Source organism: Mirounga leonina, unplaced genomic scaffold, assembly GCF_011800145.1.
Source record: "Mirounga leonina isolate KUSES-001 unplaced genomic scaffold, KU_Mleo_1.0 Mir_170, whole genome shotgun sequence".
Classification (NCBI taxonomy): Eukaryota; Metazoa; Chordata; class Mammalia; order Carnivora; family Phocidae; genus Mirounga; species Mirounga leonina.
The window spans coordinates 32,343,060-32,370,040 of NW_023270433.1; the positions used below are offsets into that span (position 1 = coordinate 32,343,060).

The following is a 26,981-nucleotide window of genomic DNA, read 5'->3' on the forward strand; positions in this document are numbered from 1 at the left end:
AAAAATTCATTAAAAAGAAAAGCATGAAAAAACAGACCCAAAATGTTAAGATTTTATTTACAAAGCTTCTTTGTTGTACAGAAAGTAAAAATGCTGTTACAGTCTCGGTGTAACTGGTAGCCACAGATGGCCGGCTCCCCAATCACAGCTCTCCACACTACAGCAAGTCTGACATGAAAACCTAACAATGCTTACAATTTTGTTGGGATGAAGTCCCCAAGCTTGGTGGTGAATTTCCAAGAGGGGCTAAATGGAGGAAGGTGGAATGTCACAGGAACTATTCTTTGGCTCTTTGGGTGGGTGGGTGTCCTGGGGTTTGTATCACAGCTACCTTTTTTTTTTTTTTTAACAGCTACCAAATCCATATGAGCAGTCCAACCAATACTGAACAGTTCTTTCTTTCCAAGTTATTTGGGGTCTTAATCATCTTCTCCTTCATCGTCTGTTTCTCTCTTCCTCTTTTCACCTTTCCCACTTTCTTCCTCTTCTGCACAATAACAAAAATTCACTTTGAGACAATCAGAAAGGTATTTGCCTAAGTTATTCCTAATGGAAGTAACAACAATGAACTTTTTGATGGTTGGGAGGTTTTAAAAAAAAAAAAATGTAAGCTTGATTAGATTGGTAGGCTGCTGATTTTAAGAGGTTATTAACTAAAAAGCATAAATAGCAACCATTTAATGAAGAAGGGCAAAATGCACAGCAGCATATCAAATGACAGCAAAGTTAACCCAGTTTTCTCCATTTTTAACTTGCTCTCTTTAAGTTGACTCAAATTGTAGCAAGTGAATATTAACTCAAAAGGTATTTCTTAGAATCCTTAGGTATTTGGGCCAAGAATACCTACACATCATCCTGTTTTTTCCAACTAGTAAAAATTCATCACTATGTCAATGAAATTACCTAAACGTGCAGGATGTTCCAAAAAGCTCCCTAAAGGCAGGTACTGATCCCTGCCTATTGTTGTACTAGTGTAAATGTAGTCCAGTGCCTGGCACAGAGAGCAGACGCTGAGAAAGCATGAACCAATGGAAAGCAGAGCAAACAATCTGGTACTCTGAATCCCACACAGGTGTGAGAATCTATACTTCCAATGACTAACAAACAAATAGATGTTTCATTGGTTTTGTTTGTGGTAGGAAAAGAAGTAACAGTAATAAAGCTGGAAAGGTGCTATTATTACATTCTGCAAAAGTTATGATCCAGTTATTAAGACTTTTGTGAAAGAATTCCCAAACCAAAAATCTCATGTGTGGCAGTAATCCAAACGATGGAGTCTAAAACCACAGTTCAAGTGTGGCACCGAGGGCGGCCTCCTGTCTGCACGCGGGCATTACTGCCGGAGAGCAGGAGGTTTCACCAGCCTAGGCACGCCGACAGCGCTTCAGAAGCGCCTGTGAAGGCCACCAGGGGGGCAAAGAGAATTTTATTTTGTTCTCTGTAGTTTCAAATTCTAAATTAATGGACATTTCCCCATGATTTTTAACTGAGGAGGACCTAAGTGCATGCGTTAGACTCACCTTCATCTTCATCTTCATCCTCATCGTCTTCGTCTTCATCAACTTCTCCATCATGTCCAAATTCTTCTTCCTAAAGAAATAGCGAGTGCTACTGGATTAATTTGCCAACTTGAGAAGTACAGAGAAAAAGATAATTTGCCAATGTTAACAATTCATCAAGGAGGAAACTTTTAATATTATCTTTATCTACTTTAATGTCCTGAAATCTGTTCATTTTTCTGAATAAGCTTCAATTAAAATTTTCTTTAAAAACTGCTTCTCAGAAGTAAGCATTTTATTTGCCAGACATGTTTAATTAGCATAACAATTTATAACGGATAATTCGAGAAATGTTTAAAATCTTGAATTTCAGAAGAGGATTTTCTATATGCCCATCCTCATAAAAAGCTTCTTTTAAGAACTTAATTTCAGGGCGCCTGGGTGGCTCAGTTGGTTAAGCGACTGCCTTCAGCTCAGGTCATGACCCTGAAGTCCCTGGATCGAGTCCCGCATCGGGCTCCCTGCTCGGCAGGGAGTCTGCTTCTCCCTCTCCCACTCCCCGTTTGTGTTCCCTCTCTCGCTGTGTCTTTCTCTGTCAAATAAATAAATAAAATCTTAAAAAAAAAAAAAAAAAAGAACTTAATTTCATTAAACACCGATGAGATTACACAAATTGCTCAGCTTTACTTTTTTTGTACTACAAAGCAATGTGCTTTTTTTTTTTTTTTTTAAAGATTTTATTTATTTATTTGAAAGAGAGAGACACAGCGAGAGAGGGAACACAAGCAGGGGGAGTGGGAGAGGGAGAAGCAGGCTTCCCGCGGAGCAGGGAGCCCGATGCGGGGCTCGATCCCAGGACCCCGGGATCATGACCTGAGCCGAAGGCAGACGCTTAACCGACTGAGCCACCCAGGCACCCCAGCAATGTGCTTTTTGATGACATCTCATTTTCTTTGCCTGTTTTCACAATTTCCTTTGAGGTTTGTCAAAGTCAAGTCACTCCTTTCTCCTGTCCTTCTATGGCATTCAGCTCCTCAGAGATACTGTATCACTGGGTGCCCCATAAACTAGACTACATGCTCTTTCAAGACAGGACCATATTATGGGTTAACTTTGCATCCCCAACTCTTAAACAGCAGGCATAGGATATATTTACTGAATTAAGCTGAACATACGAGAACAAGTTCAGACTTGGTAAACATATCCTTCAACCAAGGAACAGACATACCATCAGCTCTCAACACTTCCAGTTTTCCCACCCTATGGAAAGGACACTCAACTCATTACTTCCTCCCAATAAGCTAAAGGGTCAAAACTTATCCTGCAGAGCCAAGCACTGTGTCTAATTAGCATTCTGTAAGCATTCCGCTTAGTATTTACTAAAAGGGGGACAAGAATTAAATCAATCAAACCGTTATTAGTCTATTTACAAGTTTACTACTTTCATCAGAAGCCCTTTCTTTTCTTTCCTTTTTCTTAAAAAAACCAAAAAAACCCTAAAAAAAAAAGACCTCCACATTATAACTACAAATAGGAAACAGAGCAGCAGTTACACCAACCTCCCCACTGACTTCGTCTTCATCCTCTTCCCCTTCTACATCTTCGTCTTCATCTTCATCCTCTTCATCATCAAACTCTTCCTCCTCACCATCCTCATCCTCCTCGTCCTCCTCATCTTCTCCTTCTGGAACAGTCCAAAGGAATTCATTAAATACCCTCGATGGCCCACAAGGCACACCTGCTAAGGTGCTGGGGTGCTTTAGGTCTGTCCATGAGACAAATGCTGGGCTACACCAATGCCGAGGACACCCATGCACCACACTTGCCCCCTTTCTCCCAGGCGGCTACAACTCAGTCCCTCTGTCCAGCAGAGTCCCTTCACATCTGGAGGCCAGAAGTCCTGATGGACTAGCTGTACACTCTAACAGTTACTGATGAAAGGACAGAATTCCTGGGATTTGCTTCAAAATAAGGAAGGGGGAAGTGGGCAGGAGTGTGTACATATAAGATCAACCGTGAACCAGTAATTTTTTTTTTTTTTAAGATTTTATTTATTTATTTGACAGAGAGAAAGAGACAGACACCGAGAGAGCACAAGCAGGGGGAGCAGCAGAGGGAGAGGGAGAAGCAGGATCTCTGCTGAGCAGGGAGGACCCTGAGACCATGACCTGAGCCGAAGGCAGATGCTTAACGACTAAGCCACCCGGGCACCCCATGAACCAGTAATTGCTGAAGCTCAGTGATGGGAATATGAAGTTAGTTTTACTATTATTTCTATCTTTGTCTATGTCTGAGAATTTCCATAATAAGTTATCACCCCTGCCCAATAAATAAAGAAGTGAGCTCCTTCTCTGAGGTAAGGGTACCACCACAAAACCAGATACCAGATGAGGAACCTGAGAAACACTCATAAGCCTGTGATGGGAGGCTCAGGGTGGGTGGGGAACAAGCAGCAGGCTGAGAGGCACCTGCAACCTCTGTGTCTCCACTCCATTTGGTGCAGGCCTGGAGGCAAGTGGTTCTTACCTTTCCTGGTCCTGGAGTCTGGGTGCTGTCTGGCTTCCTATTCTCTGCATGCTCTTTCTTCCCTTTCTTCTCTGCTTGGCTAACACTGATTCAAACCTTTGGGTCTCAGTTAAACATCACTTCCTCGGGCAGACTTGCCAGACCTCCTAATCCCAGCTCATACACTCTCACATGAGCACCTGATACTTCTCTATTATCACACGCTTTACTCACTTGTGATTACTTAACATTCTCAGTAGACCGTAAAGACCAAGAGGACAGGAACCATGTCTGGTTTTTACTTTCAAAACTATATTCCACAGTGCATGGCACATAAAAAATGCTCAAACTTGTTGCTTGACTGGTACTCCCTCTCAGGAGCTGCTCTCCCCACTCTCCAAGGAATTTCCTTACAGGCTCTTGCACACATGGCCATTCGACCTGTTTAAGGTGAACTTAAATAGACAAGAGGCACAAGGGTTTTCAGGACTACCTGAGAACCTTCAGTGAAGGGCGTAAGGATGTACACCATCCTACATCCCCTCCTATTTTGTGTTGTCTCAAATCTGCTGTAAATTGGCGAAGATTCTACCACTGTATTACACCATTAATTGCACCCAAGCTGCCTGATGTTTTCCTCCTCTACTTTTCTTGACTATTTGTTTTGTCTATTTTCATCTTTAAAGAAAAGGTATTTAAACTAATGCTTCAAATACAGTAATACCACAAATTCCAGCAACATCAGGAATTCTAGGAGTAACTTTTCTTCGTGCTGACTTTTGTGAAAACTGATCATTCTGCTTCCTCTAAGCCACTAGAGAGGCGAGAAACTATTTATCCTGAGTGGCTCAGTCAGTGAGTCACGGTGCAAGGAGAGCACAAGCTCATCAGAAAAGCTATTTTATTTACATTTGGATATAATGGACATGTACCTAGTATCTACGAAGTGCTAGGCCTTGTGAATAAAGATGAGAAAGACCATTCCTACCCAAGAAGATCATCATAGCATAGCTGAAAGGGACAAGAATAGCAGAGAGTGACAGGTTATGAAAGAGGTAAGCGAGGAGCTGCTTTAGCAGGCACAAGGAACCTAACCTAGCTCACGGGCATCAGGAAATGCAATCTGGGAGTGTTGACAAAGCTGAGTTTGTAAGGATTAAGTCAGACAGTAACCAAGAAAGGGGAGTAACGAATAAGGCAGGGAGACACGAGATGATGGTCCTCTTAGTAAACGGAAACCACAAATATTTCAATGTGTGAGGGCACAGTCTCCAAATTCAAGGCTAACCATTTTTATTTTGAATCATTTGAAGGCTTCAATGTCCTAAGATTAAATAGAGGTTCCAGTTCCAAATTTAATGGAAATGTCTATACACATGGATAGTCATTACTGTTCTCAATAGCAAGAATATTCAATAGCTTATCATGACCTTTGATAGGCAGAATTAGGTTCACTGCATGTTACACCCACTTACCTTCATCCTCCTCTTCTTCATCCACACCATCCACCTCAGCATCTGAGTCAGGGGCTTCCCGATCCTCCCGATCATAGCCATCCAGGTAGGTCAGCTGGGGCAGGAGCTTGAAGACACTCTCTCGGTAGTCATTCAGGTTAGTAACCTCACAGTTAAACAGATCCAGGCTTTTCAGATATTCCAACTTTTTCTGAAGAAAAGGATTAAGAAACAAAATTCCTAAACCAAAGGAACATAAGCAACAAAACCCATCTCCCGAAGAGGTAAAATTCTAGGCTCTGTATTCATTTAGCTGCTACCAACTCAGCTTTATACACAGGAAAACATTTCAAGTCCTTTGCAACCTTTATAATAATAGGTCACTAGATCTTAGATTCTATAATCTACCTTCTACCTCTACCTTCTCAGAGAACTTTCTTTTTCTGGCAACATTAGTAGTTTTAAGAAAAATGAATTTGAAAAAATATTTATTAAAACTGAATCTTCTCACAGTATGAGACAATTCAAACAGAATTTTAATAAATTTGGTTCCAAACTATGTTTTAATGTTCAAGTAATCAAATGGCCAACAAGAACTTGCTGGATATCAAGCCTAGTCTTCAAAGCTCTGGGGTGGCAGGATGGGAAAAAAAATTCATTCAATTAGTCAATGCAATCAATCTTGAAGTACTTGAGATTTCTATTCAAAGACAAAGATGTGAAACACTAGAGAATGGCATATAATAAAGCAAGAAGTGTAGTGATACGGTTATTCTCCAGGAAGAGAGGAGTCAGTACAGGCTGGGGAAAAGGAAGGGGCACTCAAGAGTTGAAACTTCAGAAGGAGAGAAATACTTTTTTAATTTGGGGAAAAGGATCAAGACCATTACCAGACCTTTCTGATATAAATTTCTTCTGACTTTACCAGACCCTGAAATTTTGTTGCAATACCTCATTTGTTTAGAACTTTGGTTTAATCTACCTAAAATACAGAATACAAAAGAGTTGGTATCTAAAAGCTTGGGCTGAGGAAGGTTTTCTGAGTAGCCAAAGTGGGTAAGAAAATGTCCATGTATTTTACTCAGAGATTCATTTGTTATTACAATTGTGTACTAGTATTTCAATCCCAGCTCTTGTAAGTTGTAACTAAGGGTGAAGGGAGACACTGGGAGGGCAGAGGTAGTATATTACAGGCAAGTAGGAGAGAGCAGCAGGAAGTCACAGCAGACCCTCTTAGGAAGGAGAAGAGGGGCAAGTGTTTAAAAAGGAAACACAAAACATCAAGTAGTATGTAGCCTTGTGCCCTCTAGAATAGGGCCAATAAGCCTGGAGGGCATAGGACACATAGCTTCATAAATGTCACTTTTAAGCGTTCTGAATCAGGAGAAAAAACTTGGTATTCTCTGAGAAAGTAGTACTAAAACAAACAAAGAGGATCTCTGCATGAAGTTGCAAAAAATAAACACTGTTCAAAGGCTTTGGTGCTTTATTGGGAAAACTATTTCAACATTCACAAGCACCCAGAAAGAAATGCAGATGAAAAAAACCTTGTCTTCAGGACTTGAGGTATCTTAGTGATTCAGGACAGTTAGAAAATGATTTAAAAATCTTTACCCTAAAGCAGGGCTTGGCAAAAGACGACTGGTCCATCCTGGCCCACTGCCTGTTTCTGTAAAGTAAGTTTTATTCTAACATAGCCACTTCATTTGTTTATGTACTATGTACAGCTTCTTTCGTGCTAGAATAATGGCAAAAGTGAGTAGCTACGACAGACCATATGGTCTACAAAGCCTAAAACATCTATGTGGTCCTGCAGAGGAAGGGTTGCTGACCCCTGCACTTACAGAATCTTCATCTTCCTGGTCAAAGAAGAGGTTCCCACACTTGTTTTATTTTCACTGAGCAGCCCTTGGGAACAGAGAGCCAAGCAGGGAACACAGAGCAGGGTTACAGCAACAGGCAAATGCACTCCTCAAAACACCAATGTACAATGATCCAAGAGTCTGGGGATCAAATAATGTGCTTATGTAAGTTAGTCCCCTGAGGTCTTAAGAAAGCTGTCCCCAGCCCTTCTAATCATAGGGAGAGCTGCTTTTATGTTGTGTAGCTTTCAGATTAGGTTCCCCACTGGGCAGGCGCTGACCTCCAAAAGCCCAGGTAGGACTTCTTGCCAAAGAGGGAAAAAATGTTGAAATACCACCCCAGACAACTAGCTGGCGACCCTGGGAACTCTTTTCTCTTCCACAGAAGGTTGTCTCTATACCAGCTAAGATACGACCACAAGTAAATTTAGGCAGCTTTCCCAAAGTCTAAAAATTCATCACTCAAGGGAATGAGCCATTTACTTCTCAAAATTATTCCCTAGGAACAGATGCACAAAAATGCATACAACCCCTGATCTTTCACACTCTACAGTGCCTCAAGCCCCTTCTCTAGTTCGATCTCCTGTCACAGTACACAGGACCCCCAAGGCCCACCTATTTCTGAAACCATGAATCTGTGAGATTTCGGCTACTTCCTGAGAAAAGAACCCATTATGAATAATTCAAACATGCCAAACAGTAGGCTAGAAAATGAAGTGAAAGCAAATAAACAACAAAATTCCAAGTAACTGTAGTACTCTAGAACTGTTTAAAGTAATAAAATTGTGCTTTAAGGCCAAAATATACTACCCACAGATTATTCAGGACCCCAATGTGTAAATACTGCTAAAAAAAAAAAACCCCAAAACCAAAAAAAAAAAACAAGAAACAAACAAACAAAAAAAAACGCCCAAAAATCAGAATGCTACCACACCAGAAATGTGGCCTAAAACTAATAGGCTAGCCATAATACACATTAAACATTTTATTAACAATAATTTTGCTTGCCTTCTTAGAATTTAGAAGGGCTTTGGGGGATGGTTTGGATGGCCCAGGTCTCTTAAAAAAGGTGTCCAAGGAAGTTTGAATTGATGCCTTCTTTGTCTCTCGATTAATATCCCTGTAGCAAGCAGAGGCATTCACAATCATTGCAATGACTGTAAGAACTGGGCTCAAAGTAGACGGTGTTCAAAATGTACGTGGTTAATGAGGATGAGGATGGTGTTCCCACTGAAGAATACTTTCAGAAAGACAAAACGGACCCAACATTCCCCCCCTTCACCTTCTCCTACAGTTTTACTTTATTCCAAGATATAACTTCAGGAGACCTACCTAGCACCCCCAGGCATCTGAACAGCAAGTTCAGGAGAATAGCGAGAGGTCAAGCCTTTCCAGATGGCCCTGGGCGTGTAGCACTGTGGCTCTGTTACTGGCCTAGCCAGGTGTGTGACTCTGGACAAGGGATTCAGACTCTCCCAAGCCTCAGCTTCCTCATGCATAAAACGAGGGCCATGTTATTTCTTATTCTCTTTGTAGAAATGTTTTTTGAGGATTACTAATGAAATAGCATACATAAAGCATCTACTACAGTGTATGGTACATAGCAGATCCTCCAAAAATGGTAAATACAATGATTATTTCCCACTCTTCACTGTTCTAGGGTACACAGACTTTCACTGCCTCCAAAGGGCCCTCATACATCACTGACCAGGTCAGTTAACGCCCCCCAAAAAACAACTCCCATATAACATTTGCTTCTGCTCTGCCTCTGTGCGCTAGGACATGGACAAAGGCTTCTGGTGAAACACCAAAGAGGACTGGGGTTGACACAAGAATTAGGCAACAGCCAGTGATCCAGCAATGGGAGGGTACTGCGTGGCACTCTGTTCTAGAAAAAAGGGGTTCTTATGCTCACAGTGACCCTGAATCGACAGACCTATCATAGACACATAAACAATAAAGAAAGGTTCAGGGTAGCCTGTCTAGCTGGGAGACACCAGCACTCAATTTAGTGCTCCTGTTGGAATTCCCAGTTTAATGTCAATTCGGGTATGGAATAAATACGAAGGCAAAAAGAACAGGTCCCAAAGGCAGTGGAAAGAATGGTAGTTGGATTTGAATCTCTACTTTGCCATTTATCCTGTGGCCACTGAGTGATTATTTAAGTTCTCTGAACTTGGTTTCCTCATCTCTAAAAGGGGGACAGTAGTTCTCTTTTCTCTGGGTTACAGGAGGATACAATGGGCCAATGTTAATGTCCTTGAATACAGCAAAACTCACTAATGTTTGTTTCGACACTGGAAATGGGGATTGGGTTAGAGGAAATGAACAGAACTAGTAAAAAGCAAGCAGCCCAAGTATCTGGGTGTACCTATAATGGAACAAAGGGGCAAATTCAAGAAGCAAAGGTGAGAAACAGGCTCCCAGCATTTGAGAAATAGGAGCTAAACGTGGCCCACTGAATGAAACATAAAAATAAAGGGACTCAATAAAAGGTGATTTAACCTATATTGGAGCAGAGCCTTAATTATTGATTAGGAGGAAAAAGCTGCTGTAACTCTGGCAGGAAGTCCTCTTTGTTAAAAGAAGTCACAATTTAACTCTATCTTCCCTTGAAATATCGACAGAGCATTCTGTACAAGTTAGGTGAAACCCAAATATTTTAATGTACTGTGACACCAGAATAGATAACGATAGTAGAGAAAGATGCCTTATCCTCTTGGGTTTTGCTCTTCTGGATCCTGAGACCACTCAATATCTGCTTGCAAAACCCTCTCCCAATTAATGTTTGCGAGATAAGTCAAATGGAAACACTGACTTCATGTATATGTAAAAACAGAAAGAAACCGTAAGTTTCTTTGGATAGTGTGAAACAAGTTGGGAGTTCCATTAGCTTATTAAAATGGAATTCAGTCTCAAAGCCAAATTTATAGAATGTCATATTTAGACAAATCAGTCACTTAACAATCTTGAATTCATAGCACTTTCCAGGTGGCAGCCACACAGAACAGCCTGGGAGGCTGCCCCACACTTTACATTAACCTGTCCCTCCAGCTCTTTTCTGCCCTACAACTTCCACGTGGACTGGACCCCCATTAGCACAGCTTCCCAACTTACAGAGCAAAGTTAAGTGCATTACCTTATTTTATTCTGAGAACTCCTAAGTAAAGTAAGACAAAGCTTATTATCCTCCCTGCTTCATAAGTGAGGAAACTGAGGCCCAGAGAGAAGAAGCAATTTGCCCAAGGTCACACAGTAAGCCTGTAACCCAACTGGCACTTAACTTTTTACAGCTTATCCCATTATGAAGAATGAGGATTTTGGGGTTCCCATGCAAAACTTAAGGCAACAGTGATCCAGCTGGGGCACAAGATCAATTAGAAGACCTAAAACTAACTGGAGCTGTCCTTGGACTGTTCATCTGCAATTCAGGTATGCCATCCAGTATGAACAGCTTTTTCTGTAAAAGTATGAAAGTACAGAATAGCCTGGCCAGTTTGAGAAAAAAAAATTTAAGATAAATATTTAAGTCTATGGTCAATATATGAAAGTTAAAAAGGACCAAAAAAGAAAAGAATTCCCCTTTGAAGGAAACCACCACAGTATCAGGCAGGGAGAGCAAAGCCACAGGAACACATAACTAGAGAGGCCCTGATCTTTAAAACTTCTATAGAAAGTATTATAATAAAAACCACCACCTTCTTAATCAATTATTATTTCCAAGCATTTCCCTCACTATAAGAAATATGAAAATGAAAATGACCAGTAAGTCCTGGTTTCCAAGTTCTCACTTACTTACCAAAGGTTCCAAGGTGCTGATATCTTTCAGTTTATTTCCACTTAAGTTTAGATGTGTAAGATTTGGAAGTTTTTCTGCTAACATGTCCAGACCTCCAAAGATTCTATTGTCACTGAGCTCAAGCTGCAAGAGAATATACAATACACAGAGAAACACTTATCACTAAGGTGTTGTAAGTAGCAAATACAATTCTTAAATACTTATCAAGATCAAATAATCTCTGTTCCTATTAGGGCATGTTTGTTCATTTTGTTTGATTAAAACCAGATAAGTAGTTTACAGATCCCAAGAACATTTCAGGGGAAGAGAAACAGGATGGATAAGAGTTGCATTTCCTTAACCAGCTGCTAATAGTTTGCTCAAGATCTGGCCCCTAACATCTGTGAATCCGCTTTCTAACCTAAAAAGTGGGTCAAGACAAATTAGAATTCTTTGAGAAGTTGCAATGGTCTATACCTGCCAGGAAGGGTAAATGGTCTGTGCATTCTAAGCAGCTTATTCCTCGTGCCAAACAAAGCTCACTATGCCCACTTGAAACCTGTTCTGGTTCTGTATAGTTCTGACACACTGGAAGGTTCTCTACCTGGAAGCCACCAGAGAGTTGCTCCAAAGGCTAAGGGAAGGGAAGAGGTCCCAAAGCAAGCCCTTAAAGAAGCTCCATGACCTCAGGAAAATGAGTGGGGAAACAGCTTCAGGGTTGCTGAAACCAACTCCCCAGAGGCCCTTTCTTGCATAAACCCGGCACCAGCCTTTATGAGAACCTACTCTAATTTCTTAGTGGCAGGTCAAGTAGCACAGCAAACGGTGTGCCAATGAAGGAATGAGCCTTCACGGAGGAATTAGAATCTGAAGTGAAAAGAAATTGGAGCCGGAAAAATTGGACAGTAGAGCATATAATTCAAACTCTTCATTTCGCAGATGAAAAAACTCAGGCCACCGAACTGGTTTCAATTCTCTAGTTTAAGCGCAACAGCAATGCCAACCAAATCTAACTCTTACACAGTATTTAAGTGCCAGGCACTGTTCGAAACACTAGGAATATATGAGCTTATTTGCTCTTACAACAAGCCTATGCGGTAGGTAGAATTATTACCTGCATTTACAGATGAGGACAATGAACTGTAACTCTATGACTTGCCCTAGATCACACAACAGTTACAGAGGTGACCAAGGACTTGAAGCCAGGCAGACTAGCTTCAGAAAAATTCGCCCTTCCCACTATGCTATGTACTCAGAATAGCAAGAAAACTTCATGTACTTTAGTCTTTAGCATGCAATGAAATGAACTACATGATGCAGAACAGAGGAACTTTTAAAAACTTGCATATTTGTTAAAAGAATGAGTTTAAAAAACAACTTAAGTACTACTTAGGTGTTACTAAATATTTCAGAAGAGGAAACAAAACATTTCAAAACATTTTTTTCCTTCCCATGGGATATTCCAAATTATCTAGTCATGCTCTAGATTTATAAATACAAGTCTATGGGCGTCTGGGTCGCCCAGTTGGTTTAAGTGTCTGCCTCTGGCTCAGGTCATGATCCCAGGGTCCTGGGATGGAGCCGGAGTCAGGGCCTCTGCTCAGCAGAGAGTCTGCTTCTCCGTCTTCTTCTGCCCCTCCCCCAGCCCATGCTCTCTCACTCTGCTCTCAAATAAAAAATCCTTTAAAAAAAATACAAGTCTATCAATCAAGACTCAAGTGTTAGCTTTATTGAGATTTCAGTAAATCAAAACAAAAACAGAGACCACTTCCCATTTCCCTTGATTGGTTAGACTATCACACATATATAATATTCTTATCCTTTCAACATGAATATCTTAGGGCATAGAGATAGCAAGGCAATCTGCCAAAGCATTTAATGGCATATTTATTTTGAAATGAAATCAATGTGTAAATTTAGGAAACCTGTGATATTTACACACTAAAAATTCTTTCAGAATTCTGTTTCTTTTTTAAAAAAAAATCTATGCTCTAGGGTAGGAAGAAAATAAAGTCTGTATCAGTTGTGAGAACGTCTTATCTGCCTTTAAGTTTGATTTGTAGATCTCTCCACTCCTCCCTAACTCTGCAAATAAGTGATTAACAAGGCTTCAGAAGGATTTGATAGCGCCTTTATATAGATGGTCACAGATTCACTTCTCTCCTATGTCTGATAGTACAGACCATAGTAAATCAGGAACATGTATCAGGATGCTAGGAAAACAGAACGCGAAATACACTAGGATCATACTAGCATCAAGTTTATGCAGATACATGCTAGAAAGCCATCAGTTGTTTAATGGGTTAATCAGAGCTCCCAGTGTCACCAATAACCATGTAAATATAAAAGGTTTACACTTGAACCTCTAAAGTAGATGCTTAGCAGAAGAAAGGGAACAATATACTAATTTAAATATAACAGGATTATTCTTTCTGATAGGAAGATAAGTTACCTGAAACTCATGAGGACTGCCTAAGCATTTATTACCTAAATAAGGCTATGAATAAAAAAAGCTTCTGGTTTTTAATTCATGTACTTAACCCATAACCATCTCCTCAGAACTCAAGCAAGCTACAGAACAGCCTACCTGCATTTTGCCTAAATCTGATTACAGATTTCTAAGTGTACCTTTAGATAAAAGTTCTGCTTAAATTCCCTAATAAAGTGAACACCAAAGCAGTGGAAAAGTCTGCAATACTTACACATACTTTTCATTATGTAATAGAAAAAGTACTGGTTTAGGAAATAGGAGATACGGGCTCTAGTTCTGGCTCTAGTACTAACTTCTTTTGTAGGTGGCTTTAGGCAAATCACTGTACCTTTCTGGGTCTATTGCTATGCCTATAAAGCAAGGGACGAGGCTGGAAGATTCGAGCAAAGTTTCTTCCAGTTTGACATTCTGGAGCTCCGAGACAGTTACATGTGCAAGGACATGAGAACACATTTTTCTTGAGGGTTTTTAATTGGTAGTGTGGAGGGTGATTTATAATTAGACCAATAAAGTACTAACAATAAGCCATCAGCTAGGATGGAAAATATAGCTTTGTTACAATGAATTCTTGCAGTCACAACCACACTTTAAACTTTCTAGTCATTAAGAATTACACAATGGGTTTGAATTATCATAGACTACACATCTGAAAAGTCTTTACTGAAACTCACCCTTAACCAACAAACATAAAACATGAAGAGTGGGAGGCACCTGTGGTTCCTAAACCAGAGCACACTAAGAAAAAAACACAACTAACATTATAACATATAGCAATTAACCAGCAATAGCTTAGTCACAAAATAATTACTTTTCGTAACTATTTATTGAGCATCCAACATGTATTATTTCTTTTTTTTTTTTTTAAAGATTTTATTTATTTGACAGAGACAGCGAGAGAGGAAACACAAGCAGGGGGAGTGGGAGAGGGAGAAGCAGGCTTCCTGCCAAGCAGGGAGCCCGATGCGGGGCTCGATCCCAGGACCCTGGGATCATGACCCGAGCCGAAGGCAGCGGCTTAACCAACTGAGCCACCCGGACGCCCCCAACATGTATTATTTCTAAACATCACAGCAGTTGTGTAAGGCTGGGTGGTATGGTATCACCAGTTTACAGGTGAGGAAATTGAGCCTTAGAGAGATTAAGTAACCTGCAGAAGATCATCCATCAGGGAACTGGTGGAGCTGGAATTCAATCCCATATATGCCCAGGTCCAAAGGCCACTTGCTTTCTGCTACACTAACTGCTTCCTTACAGGCAAAATCATGTATGCTTCCCCTTCTCAGGATGTGCTCTCTTTTACTGCTAAAGAAAAAAGTACTTACCTTTTTCAATTTAGGTAGTTTGGGGAGATTTGAAACTGAAATCAAGCCTACATTTATTAAACTGAGGAACTCTAAGTTCACAAATTCAGCTGTTAAGCCCTCAATTTTCCCATCATTTGATTTGCAATTATCCAGGACAAGTTCTCGCACCTGTGGATGGCAAAGGGGAAAAAGGAAAAAATAAGCTTTCAGAACCATACATAAAACAAAGAACAAAGCAAAACCTACAACCATAAACACCCAGCAAAAACATCCACATACAGGGGCAGCCTCTACTTAGACCTAGATTACAGTTATAAATAAATGAAAAATGATTAAGCCTTTAGTAACAGTATGCTAATAGATATCAAGGATGGGATTTTACACCATGGTATAAAGATTTAAACTCTTTACTTTCCAGAGACAGAATTAGAGTTCTTAAAATATAAGTGAAGAAACTATACCCCCTTATTCCTTTTCCCAAGTCTGTTCCCCAAGAAGGGGGCTTTAACTATAAAAGCAGAGAAAACACCTCCCGCCCCCATCCCACTGGCTGAGTCTCTCTCAAGGCCCAGGGGACTGACACAAGAAAAAGGAAAACTTTACTTTTCCTATCAAATCCCTGAGAGATTTTGGCAACAGTATACATTTCCACTTTTGGTTTTATTAATCTTCACTAAGATTATCTTGATAATCAGAAGGGGTCAAGATGCAAGAGGCCTTAATTCAAAACAAAGATCAATCTGGGTTACATGTGAAAGATATTTCCAGGGGAGAAAACTGTTAAATTAGGTTCCTTTTTCAGGCCAGAAAATCTCCTTTGTGGGTCCTGAAATTCAGAATTCCAATCCATCCAAGGGTATCACATCTGAAGATTTTATTTGTGTTTATTATTTTAAAGTAAGATCTACACTCAGCATGGGGCTTGAACTCTTGAACCCAAGATCAAGAGTCATATGCTCTACTGACTGAGCCAACCAGGCGCCCCACAATTTTAAATACTGATCAATTAATAAACAGTCTACTGTGTATCTACCATGCTAATCCCTACTTCCATTCTTGCTCTGTGGTTGACTCTGAAACTTGCAACTTTTTAACAAATTTTGGGCAATTTACAGTGATGCAAATTAGAGCTAACGGCCAAAGGCACTCTTGCAGTAAATCTATGTTAAATAGCATTAATCAAGCATGTATATGGAAGGGAGACCCTCATAGTTCTAAAATGAGAATATAAGCTAATGTCTTCATCCTCCCATACAAAATCCAAGGATACTACTCTAGTAATTGTTACCATTAAGGAGAATTTACTCTTTATTCTTTGCACCACCACACCCTCCCCCATTTACAGAGAAGGAAACAGATTTAGAGTCAGTGATACCCACACCACCACAACTTCTCACTTGCTTCTTCACTACTTCTCACTACCCTGTCTACTTCCTCCTCTTAAGCCCTGGTTACAGTTAGGATACACGCAGGCCAATTACACCTTTTACTTCTTTCCTTCCTTCATTCTACATTCCTTTACACACCTCTGCCGTTTTCCCCTTTTCTGCAGAAAATCACATCTGAAATCTTAAGGTGCCAAGTGAGGAGGGGTGGGCTCTATAAACAGATGCCCAAGGTCTTATCCTGGCTCTGCCACTTACAACCTGTGTGACCTCAGAAAAGTCACGTAACCTCTCTGTGAAGGGGAGATAATAGCATTCATGGCATGGAGTTGCAGAGGAGTAGCACCTGGGACATACCAAATGCTAAAAAAAGTAACCTCTGGGGAAAGTGATGAGGGGAACAACAGGGACCTCTGCTGTTTATTCATATCTGTACTGAGCTTTTTATAAGCATGTATTTCTTTTGTATTTAAAAAAAAAGTACAACCAACAAACCATAAAAATAAAGTCAACCAGGGGCACCTGGGTGGCTCAGTCGTTAAGCGTCTGCCTTTGGCTCAGGTCATGATCCCAGGGTCCTGGGATCGAGCCCTACATCGGGCTCCCTGCTCAGCCAGGAGCCTGCTTCTCCCTCTCCCGCTCTCCCTGCTTGTGTTCCCTCTCTAGCTATCTTTCTCTGTGTCAAATAAATAAATAAAATCTTAAAAATAAATAAATAAAGTCAACTGTAATTGCCCACACATCTAATACAGCAATACAACTAAAAGTTCTCATTTGGTTCGGGGGATTTTCTATGAATGTAGCTCACAGAGAATCCAAATTATTATAGAGAATGACACTAATATGCCAAAACCCAAGTGAGGAGGGACTAGAGTTAGCCATATTGCCTCCCAGCTCACTGGGAGAAATCACCTCTTGGGTATTTCTTTCAACTGGTAAAATTCCACTGTAACTAGGGTCATCATAAACCACCATAAAGGGGTGCCGGGGTGGCTCAGTCGGTTAAGCAGGTGCCTTTGGCTCAGGTCATGATCCCAGTCTCCTGGGATCGAGCCCCCATCAGGCTCCTTTGCCCAGTGGGGAGTCTGCTTCTCCCTCTCCTCCTGCTTGTGCTTGCTCTCTCCCTCTAATTAATAAATAAAATCTTAACAAAAAACTACCATAAAGATTCAAATGTGAACTAAAACAGGTTTGCTGAACCAACAGCAGAATAAGAATTAAGAGGAAGGAATTGGAAGGGGAAAAAAAGGTGTTAAATGGTTCAGATCTGCAGGTTTAGTTGCTGGGTATGGAAGATGATGGAGGGGAAGCTGAAGTCTGGCTTAGAGAAATGGGAGTCATGTAGCTAGATGGAAATAAGTAGGGAACTGCTTTCTGAGGGGCAGATGTAATGAATACTATGAGGAATATTGAGTTTAAGGTTCCCTTGGGATGTCTGGGTCCAAGTATCTCCAGACAACTGGACATGTGGTCTGGGGTGCAGAGGAGGGTTGTCAGTTCTGTATTTGGAGTCATCAGGGCAGAAAAAAAGAGTGGAAGGATGGAATCCCTAAGAAGAGGACCAAGGACAGAACCCTGGGGAATGTGCAAAAAAGACTGAGAAGAATCGGGAGTGGTACCAATGGTGAAGCATTGGTTTCAAACACCTCTAAAGGCTTCTGAAATAAGGCACAAGAAGTTATTGAGGAAAGAATTGAAAAAAATTAGAAAACAACTTCAAATGCCCATCAACAAGGGACTCATTTCCAGGATACACTGTGGGATGAAAAATGTGCAGAACAGATTCACTTTCTTATATATACAGAAAATCTCTCAGGAAGAGAAAGTGAGTGGCTGGGAGACCTTCCTATATAACCTTACTTAGCTTAGCGGGCACCTGGGTGGCTCAGTCGGTTAAGCGTCTGCCTTTGGCTCAGCCTGTGATCTCAGAGTCCTGGGATCAAGTCCCGTGTCAGGCTCCCTGCTCAGTGGGGAGTCTGCTTCTCCTTCTGCCCACCCCCCACTCATGCTCTCTCTCTCAAATAAACAAAATCTTTAAAAAAAATCTTATTTAGCATTTCAATGATGATAATATTAATTAAAGGAATAAAGATTTAAAAATCACCACTAGACTTCAAGCTTCATGATGGGCAAGGTCATGTCTGTTTCAGTCACCCCTACACCCCAGTATGAGAAAGAGCTTTCACAACTGTTAAATGATGAAAACTGGTCACAGGCTTGTCAGAGTACTGCCTATGGGTTTGTCAGGATTGTAGGGGATTGAGTAGATGCAGCAATAGAAAACTTGGATATAAAAGAGAACCTCTTTCTGATCACAAGCATTATCACATCAATGTAAGAAGTACTTTTGCCACTGTTAATATTTTGGTATATTAGCTCAGTCTCTGTATATTTCATATATAGGTGAGATAAAACTCTATTACTTAGCATACTTTAACAACTCTTGAGTATTTTTAATGGCTACAGAAATTAGAGTATATGGATATACCACAAATTACAATCCTCCCTGTTGAATATATTTCCAATTTTCCCTTTTATAAATAATGGCATGATATCTTTTTACACAAAACTTCTGTAATCAGGATTCTTTCCTCAATCGATTGCTAGGTGAAAGAATAGAGACATTTGAGTCTGTTATTGAGTTCCGAGTTCTTTATCTAAAATGGCAACCAACCCTTGTTATTTTTGTGACCTTTCTTAATATACAGAAATTTTAGGTATTTGCATTAATTTATCGTTTTCTCAAGGATACCGTTTTTACCTTGAGAAAGAAAAAAAACCACCCCGAAGAAACATGGGACAAAAAACAGACAAGCCAAAAAAAAAAAACCAACAGATCACATTAAAAAAGTTGATGTGCAACTACAACAATAAAAGCTACATATTAAAAATGAGATAGATCATCTGCTATGGAGAAAGCCAGGATGGATACAGGTGTAGGTGAGTTTATAAGTGGGAGAGCAAGAAGTTCACGGAATGCGCACCTGAGACCTTTAAATCTCCACGAGTAGGAGGTAACAGAATTCACTGGGGTGAATCAGGCAGAGGACTGTATGGCTCAGCAGAGAAGGCATGCCCCTTGCCTTTTCCAGGAAGGCTGAAGTAGTAGTAAAGAAACCTGGCACCCCCCGGAACAAAGAGTCAGAGGCACAGTAAGAGGATAAGCCCCTGGGGAAAATGCACAGAACAGAGTGGGACTTACTGAAGAAAGCAGAGACCACAGGGTTCCACTTGGGGCTGTGCCCGAGGACAAGAGGTCTGGAAAGCCAGCCCTCAGCAGGCTTCTTCTAGCCCGTATAAAGTTCTAAACAGGAGCACGTGAAAGGTGTTTGCTCTCAGGCACTGGGTCAGCAGCATTTGAGAAAACTAAGCCTTCCCCCTGCCCTATTCCTAGCTATGGAGGGACCCTGACTTGCTTGCAAGGGATAGAACTGTGAGAGAGGGGACAGAGGGCAGCGAGTTGGGGGTACATAACCCCATGGCCTCCCAATCTAGTCCCAGAATAAATGAGGGATTCTAATCAAGAAAAAATGGCCCCAGTTTCTCCTTCTTATGTTCCAAATCCTCACAGAGCTACTACCTAAGGAGGTAAGGTTGGGCAGGCATTTGTACATTTGTGTGTACAACTCAGGGAGCTATTTAGTCCAAGAAAAAGTTAGCTGGCCTTCTGCTTGAAGACAGTTTAACTTTAGAGACCAAATTTACTCTTCATCCTTCATTTTCCAATTAAACTAGATTTTTTCCCAAATATGAATTCAAGGTAAATACTTAAAAACTAAAAATAATCCATATTATTTCCTATTTAACTCTTGTTTTTGTTTTCTGCAACTATCAGAAAAGCAATACTATTTTCTACTACTTTTTAACCGAAAAATCTGAGAAATATACTGTAGTCAAGTTATGGAGATTGGTGCTAAGGGCCACAGACAAAAATCAAGCAATTTTCCTTTCATCCTCTCCAACTTGCTCTCACTTTACACTCCCCTGGCTACTCAAATCAATTTTACCTAACTGGTTTGGAACTGGTTGCGTGATTTTCCCCAATTAGAATGGTTATAATTGTTATAAGAGAGGGGGAAATGTATGGAGGAATTATAGATCATTTTGAATTATCAATTCCTTTAGTTAAATTAGAAAAGTAATACATGGTTATTGCAGTAAGTGAAATAATCCAAAAATGTAGAAAAAGCAACTCCTGCCATCTTTGTCAACTTTCATTCTTGAGTTAACCAATGTTCAAACCTTCCACCTTACCATTATTTTAAGTGTTCTCAAAATGACAAAATAAATTTATATTAATGGTTCTCAATTGTATTTAGATGACAGGACTATCAGCATGAAAGAAGGAAACACCCATATCCTATTGGTGGGTAGGTAAAGAAAGGAACCATTCTAAACAATTTGACAGAAGACAGGTTCACATTACAAGATGGTCATTTCAGTACTATTTAAAATGGCAAAAAGCCTTCTAACCACCCCCATAAATTAAATTATGATCTATGCAGACATTAACGAGACTGCAAAATAATAGTGACACAGATAAAGTTTACTGTATTTATATAAATATATGCATTAATAAAATTTGAATTTGGAAAAAATTAAATATTTTGGCAGACTATATACCCGAATGTCTAGATGGTAGAAATCACACACACACACACCCATCCTATTTTATTTTTGTTTATCTACACATACTATTTTTGGCTTACCTGTACCTATTTTTTCCTTCAATTTAGATATAATACTTAAAAAATGAAAAAACCAATTAATTGCTATGCAATCAATTAGAATATCCCATTATGCTAAAAATTACATTAATACACACAAGATGACAGAAGTTGGGGAAAAAAATTTTAAAGGCGTAAAGTAGAGGAAACTGAAAAGTGTCTCCTAAGACAACTCTTATTTATAGGAGAGGAGTGTCTAGTCTTCGCACACAGCCCACCAGAGTCCCACAGAGGCATCCACTGAACCATAGGAATTGCCTGGCTTTCTAACCGAATGAAAAACTCAAACAGCTACCATCAAGGCTGGCTGTCCCTGGATGCATAGTCAATAAGGTGCTCATAATAGACTGCCATGTTTGGTGCAATGGAAGGATGACCGCCTCACATAAACAACAGCTATTTTTTTCATTTTGGAATATAACTAAATTATATCTCACTAGCCCCTATCAGTGTCTCATTTCAAATCTGAAAATACCACCAACTTCTGTGATGTATATGGTGTGTTCTAGCACTACACAATTTGTTCTCAGTGAAGTAACTGACAACACAATATTTTGTATAAAATATTTCTTATCCTTGCCTGTATTTTAAAATGGTGATCTCCATTCTTTATGTAGATTTTTAAATGCCATCTTAGGCATTTTCCACTATGAGAACACACCTGATATTAAGAGCTGTTTTGGTCTTAGAAAAAAACCTGAAATACACATTTCTTTGCAAGTCCCCTCTTAAATGTTCATACTTGTGTTTATAAGGAGTAAGAATATAGTAATATGTGAACTGAACTTATTATCTTGGTCTCGCATACGCTGGCCAAGGAACACAAGAAGGTAAAAGTGTTGCCAGGGTCATCTTCGCACCTCAAAATAAAAACAAAAAAGCCACACACATAATAAAAGCCCATCTGGTCTTAAGAAAAAAAAAAATTACAAAAAACATTTGTGATCAAACCTCTACCCTCCTCAAACACTTAGTTCTCACTTGATGGCATTAAGTCAATCATGGAATGCATGTATGCATTTTAAGAGCCTCCTGTCCATATTCTAACTGTAAATCCGAAGAAGAAAAGGTTTTCTTTTCCCAAATGACAAGTCTGCAGGATCCCAGAGGCCAAGCCTACTCTCTAACAGCTGGCCCCCCAAACATAAGGAGCCATGTGACTGTGTTTGGTTTTAAAGGAATCCTCTTCGAACTTTTCATTTGCCTCAAGGATGATTCTTTTGTGCAAAACACTATTTTTTAGCTTTTTTAGAATGTCCTTCAAAACCTACAGCATTTTCTCCCTGGAAAGCCTTCAATTTAAGATCAAAGCTTTCCTCTCTTAAAAACCTAACTCTTGGGGCACCTGGGTGGCTCAGTCATTAAGCATCTGCCTTTGGCTCAGGTTATGATCCCAGGGTCCTGGGTTCGAGCCCTGCAGCATCGGGGCTCTCTACTCAGCAGGAGGCCCGCTTCACCCTCTCCGCCCCCCCCCCCCCCCCGCTTGTGTTTCCTTCTCTGTCAAATAAATAAAATCTTAAAAAAAAAACCACCCAAAAAACAAAACCAAAAAACCTAACTCCTGTTGTCTCAGTCTCCTCCTCAGGGTTCCCAGGGGAGCCTTTCTTTACCTGTCCCCCAACCTTAGCAGGCTTCCAGGATGCTCCCAAAGCCCCTAAATTGCACCAGTACAATAGATACCACCGGGTTCTGAGGCTCCAGGATGGAAGGGATTGCTGTCTAGTTCACCCTGCTTTTCCAGACCCTGCCATACTGCTGGTACTCAAATATTTAATAAACCAGTGGATGGCTGTAGGCTAGTGCTGTCCAGTAACAGTAGCCTAGTCGCCCGATAGTGCAACTGAAAAACTGACTTTTAATTTAACGTTCATGAAACAATCACATGCCTGACCTGTCTTTGGCAAGAGCGTAGGGCCTAAGTTGATTTTACTTGAAAAGTTCACACCTGCTCCCATTTTATTTAAGTATTTCTGAAAATATCCTGGTTACTGCGTATGTGAAAAAATTCCATAGTGAGAACATCAGCCCAGGTGTGCTTCCCAGAGGGGGCAACATTGCTCTTACCGACTACTTTAATAGTACTTTACTTTTCGCACAAAGAATTGAAATTCTAGATTTTAAAGTGCCTTGAAGATCCACCTGCATACTTTCGGAAATTTTGGCTAAATCTACTCCACATTCTATTGACTCGCAGCTACGCAGCAATAATGCAAAGGTCTGAAGTTAACAACTCCTCAAAATGAGAACACAACTCTTCAAGTCTTAGGGTGCGAAAAGGCTTAACCATTCAATACACTAGCACGTGGCCGACACAAAATGTCTGACTGTGGACGGATGGGACTGCCGTGGTCGAACCTCAACCTGAAAACCCAGGGGACCAAGTGGAGACGCCAACCCCTCCGGTCCTCCAGGGACGCGCGGGGCGCTTCTCCCCGTACCCCATTTGTGGGGACACCAGGAGAACGCAGGTGGATGAATTTCCACAAGTTGGCAACTTGTTACCCACAGCTACCTGACTGCACGAAGCGCGCCCATCGTTCGACCGGGGCAGGGTGAGAGGACGTCCCCTGGGCTTCCCCACGGCGAGGGAACGCCACTCACCCGAGGCCCGGGTCTGGCGGAGGCGCGGCCGCCGGGGAACAGGGCCCCGCGCCCGGCAACGGGGAGGGCAGGATGGAGAAGAAAGAGGCGATTCTCAAAGGCCCGCCCGCCGCTCACGCAGCCGCCGCGGCGAGTGCCGGCCTCCCCGGAGCACGTGCGGGGGCAGAGGCCGCCGAGATCGCGCGGCCCGCGAGCCAGCCGAGGCCCGCCCGTACCCCCGGCTCCTGGCCCGGGCGAGGCGGCCGCCTGGCGTTGCCCTTTTAAGAAGGGGGAGGGGGACGGCGGCGCGCCCGAAGAGGAGTCGAGCCGGAGGAGTCCGCGGCGGCCGCAGCGTGCGGCTCCCGCCAATGCCAGCCGAGCCCCGGCGAGGCGGGCGCAAAACAAGCCAGGGGCTCGGCCCGGCAGCGGTGGCCCGAACCCACAGGCCGGCTCACGCGGCGGAGGGAGACGAGCGCCCGCCAACATGGCGCTGTGTCGGACCGTGGCGCGCCCCGGCTGGCGCGAGGAGCCGCAGCCCGCCCACACCGAGGGACCAGACTCCGGGCAGGGGCCCCGGGCTCCGCCGCCACGGCGCGGAGGAAAGGCGAAGCCGCCGCCGCCGCCGCCACAACGGCTGGCCTGGGCCGACCGGGGCGCGCCCTGGGAGGCCGGGAGTGGGAAAAGCCCGGAGGACGAAAGGGGAGCGAGAGAAATGGGGGAGAAAGTTTTATTTTTAGGCTTGAAAAATGGCGGGAACCGCGTCCTTTTTTTCAAACTTGGCCTCGGAGGGGCGGCGGTTGCGCCACCTCCGCGGCCCGGCTCGCCCCTCCCCCGCTCCGCGCGCCAGGCCGCGCCCGCCCAAGCCCCTCAGCGCGCGAGGGGGCTCGTCGCCCCCCTCGGAGGCCGACAGCCCCCTCCTCACCGCACGGCCCCTGCCCTCGGCGGCGCCAACCGCGAGGCCCGACTGGATGAGTACCGCCCCGCCCGAGCCCCTTCCGCGAGCGGCCCGGGGCGCGCGGAGCCCCGGCGGGCCGAGCCCCGGCGGGCCGCGCGGCTCCTCGGCAGGCCCGGCCTCCGCCCGGCCGCGCATCCCGAGAGGCTGCAAACATGGCTCCCAGCGTTACACAACCCCCTCCTCCCTCCCTCGCCGCCGGCCACACGCACACGCGCTCCTCCGAGGAAGGACCCCGGCGGGCGAGGAGCTCAAAGTTTGCTTTCCCCCACCCCACCGCCTTCCCCAGACGGCCGCGGGGGCCCTCGGACGCCAAAGAGTTAATCCCCGCGCGCTCGCTCCCCCCCTCCACGCCCGCCCGCCCGCCCGCCTTCCCTGTCCGAGCCCGCGAGCTGCGCCCTTCTCCGAGCCGGGGCCGGCGAACCCGCGGCCCGGGCCCCGCAGGTGGCCACCATTACATGCAAGTCATCCGGGGTGCGGGGGGAGAGGGCGCCCGACGGGGGTTCTACTTACAGCTGCCGGGGTCCGGTTCCTCAGCTCCAGGTGGATCCTCCTCTTCATGTCCATGTTTCCCTCTTCCCCCCTCTTCAAACTTAACTTTCCGCGGCGGGGGCGGAGGGGGGAGAGGCGTCCCGGCCTGCGCAGCGAGGGCCGTCGGAAGGGGTCTGCTGGCGGTAGAGGCCGGCGGCGCGGTCCCAGGCGGCGGGCGGCGTGCGGGCTGGCGAGCGGAGCCCCCCGGAGCCAAGTTACTCACGGGAGCGGAGAGAAACCATGGAGGGAAAAGGGGGCTGGAGCGCAGCGCTGGTCTCACTACCGCCGCCCCCGGCCGCGGCCCCGCACTGCGCTTAAACCGGCGACGCGGCGCGGGCGGCTGCTCGGCTCGACTCGGCCCCGCGCGGCGCTGCTCGGCTCGGCGGCCGCGGCTGCACCAAGGACGGGGCGGGGAGACGCGCGGCGGGAGGGGCGGAGGCCGGGGGGGCGGGGGTAAAGGCGCAGCCCGGGGGACTGGCGCGACTTCCTCCCTCCCTCTGCACGTGGGGTGGCTGATGTAAGACCTTGCTCGGGGGGCTTCCCCGCCCGCCGCCGAGCCCAGACCCCCGGGCCCCACCTCGCCGCGCTTGGAGGCGGGTCTCCGGCCCGCGCTGGGAAGTTTGCTCGCAGGGCTGCGGGGAGCCGTAAGGCCAAGTCCGTTCTCGGCGGCTCGACCAAGCCAGCCCGACGCCCGCTAAGTCGGGAGACGTGAGGGGAGCGCGGGGCGGGGGGTCGCCTTCTGCGCCCTCACGCAGTTCGAGGCCAACAATCCCAACTCCGCGCTCCATGGCCGGGCCGGGGAGGGCAGTGCTGCGAGGACCCCCCGTCGGGGGCGGAATCGCTGCCGACCCGCGTCGTACCGCGTGGCACCGGGCGGAGTCGGCCTTCGCGGCCTGCGGGCACCGGACAACCCCGGCCGCCCGCCGGAGCCACAGAGGGGCCGAGTGTCCCCGAGCTTAAGAGAATCTCCGTGGGTTTTTTCCTAACATTTAAATATAGGCTAGCAAGGCAGCAATTAGCATTTCTACTGGAGTCTCGGAGTTTTACAGAGTTTTCCCGCAGACTTTTATCTCATTTATTCCTCAGGGCACCCCTGTGAGGTGTGTAAATTCTCGGTGGGCTCTGTTTCGGCGGAGCTTGGCAGGTAGCCTTTGTAATCGTCTGGCGCGGAGAACAACCACTCTGAGAGCCAGGGTTAGAGCCCTAAGTTTGCAGACCTCCAGGGAGTCACGTTAGGGTGTATTAAGCTTAAAATAAGTAAATATGTCATGTGTCAAATCAGATGCCATCTTCATAGAGGCTCCAAAGATTGAGAACTTAGGAATAGAGAAAAACTGCACAATTGTATGCAATAACCTAAGGTTTTCTTTTTCTTTTTTTTAAGATTTTTATTTATTTATTGAGAGAGAGAGCACATGAGGGGGGGGGAGGGTCAGAGGGAGAAGCAGACTCCCCGCCGAGCAGGGAGCCCGATGCGGGACTCGATCCCGGGACTCCAGGATCATGACCTGAGCCAAAGGCAGTTGCCCAACCAACTGAGCCACCCAGGCGCCCAATAACCTAAGGTTTTCTTGAGGTAAAGAAAGACTCCCCATTTTACCTGAGTTCATTTAGTGGCAAACAAAACCGTCTATATCAATTTTTTAAATATCCTATTAAAATTTCAAAACAAAGTTTTAGAAGCATTTTGGGGAAAGGCAAAAACTTTATAGTACGTTGTTTCTCGAGTCTTGTATTTAAAATGTTAGTCTTGGGCGCCTGGGTGGCTCAGTTGGTTAAGCGACTGCCTTCGGCTCAGGTCATGATCCTGGAGTCCCCGGATGGAGTCCCGCGTCGGGCTCCCTGTTCGGCGGGGAGTGTGCTTTTCTCCCTCTGACCCTACCCCCTCTCATGTGCTCTCTCTCATTCTCTCT

At 43.9% G+C, this 26,981-nt stretch overlaps 1 protein-coding gene across 4 annotated transcripts; it reads right to left on the reverse strand.

The window, feature by feature from the left end:
• Positions 1-37: 37 nt before the first annotated feature.
• Positions 38-25,412, reverse strand: ANP32B (acidic nuclear phosphoprotein 32 family member B). 4 transcript variants are annotated; one of them, XM_035016235.1, is made up of 7 exons: positions 25,051-25,412; positions 14,912-15,061; positions 11,120-11,242; positions 5,480-5,669; positions 3,059-3,183; positions 1,521-1,590; positions 38-487 (listed from the first exon to the last, which is right to left on the reverse strand). In XM_035016235.1, exons 1-7 carry the CDS (start codon positions 25,102-25,104, stop codon positions 420-422), a joined length of 780 nt encoding a protein of 259 aa, XP_034872126.1. In that variant the 5' UTR covers positions 25,105-25,412; the 3' UTR covers positions 38-419. The 4 variants fall into 4 exon arrangements, with proteins under 4 accessions (XP_034872126.1, XP_034872125.1, XP_034872124.1 ...); XM_035016234.1 differs by having other exon boundaries at positions 38-508; XM_035016233.1 differs by lacking the exon at positions 25,051-25,412 and adding an exon at positions 24,508-24,689.
• Between the last annotated feature and the right edge of the window lie 1,569 nt (positions 25,413-26,981).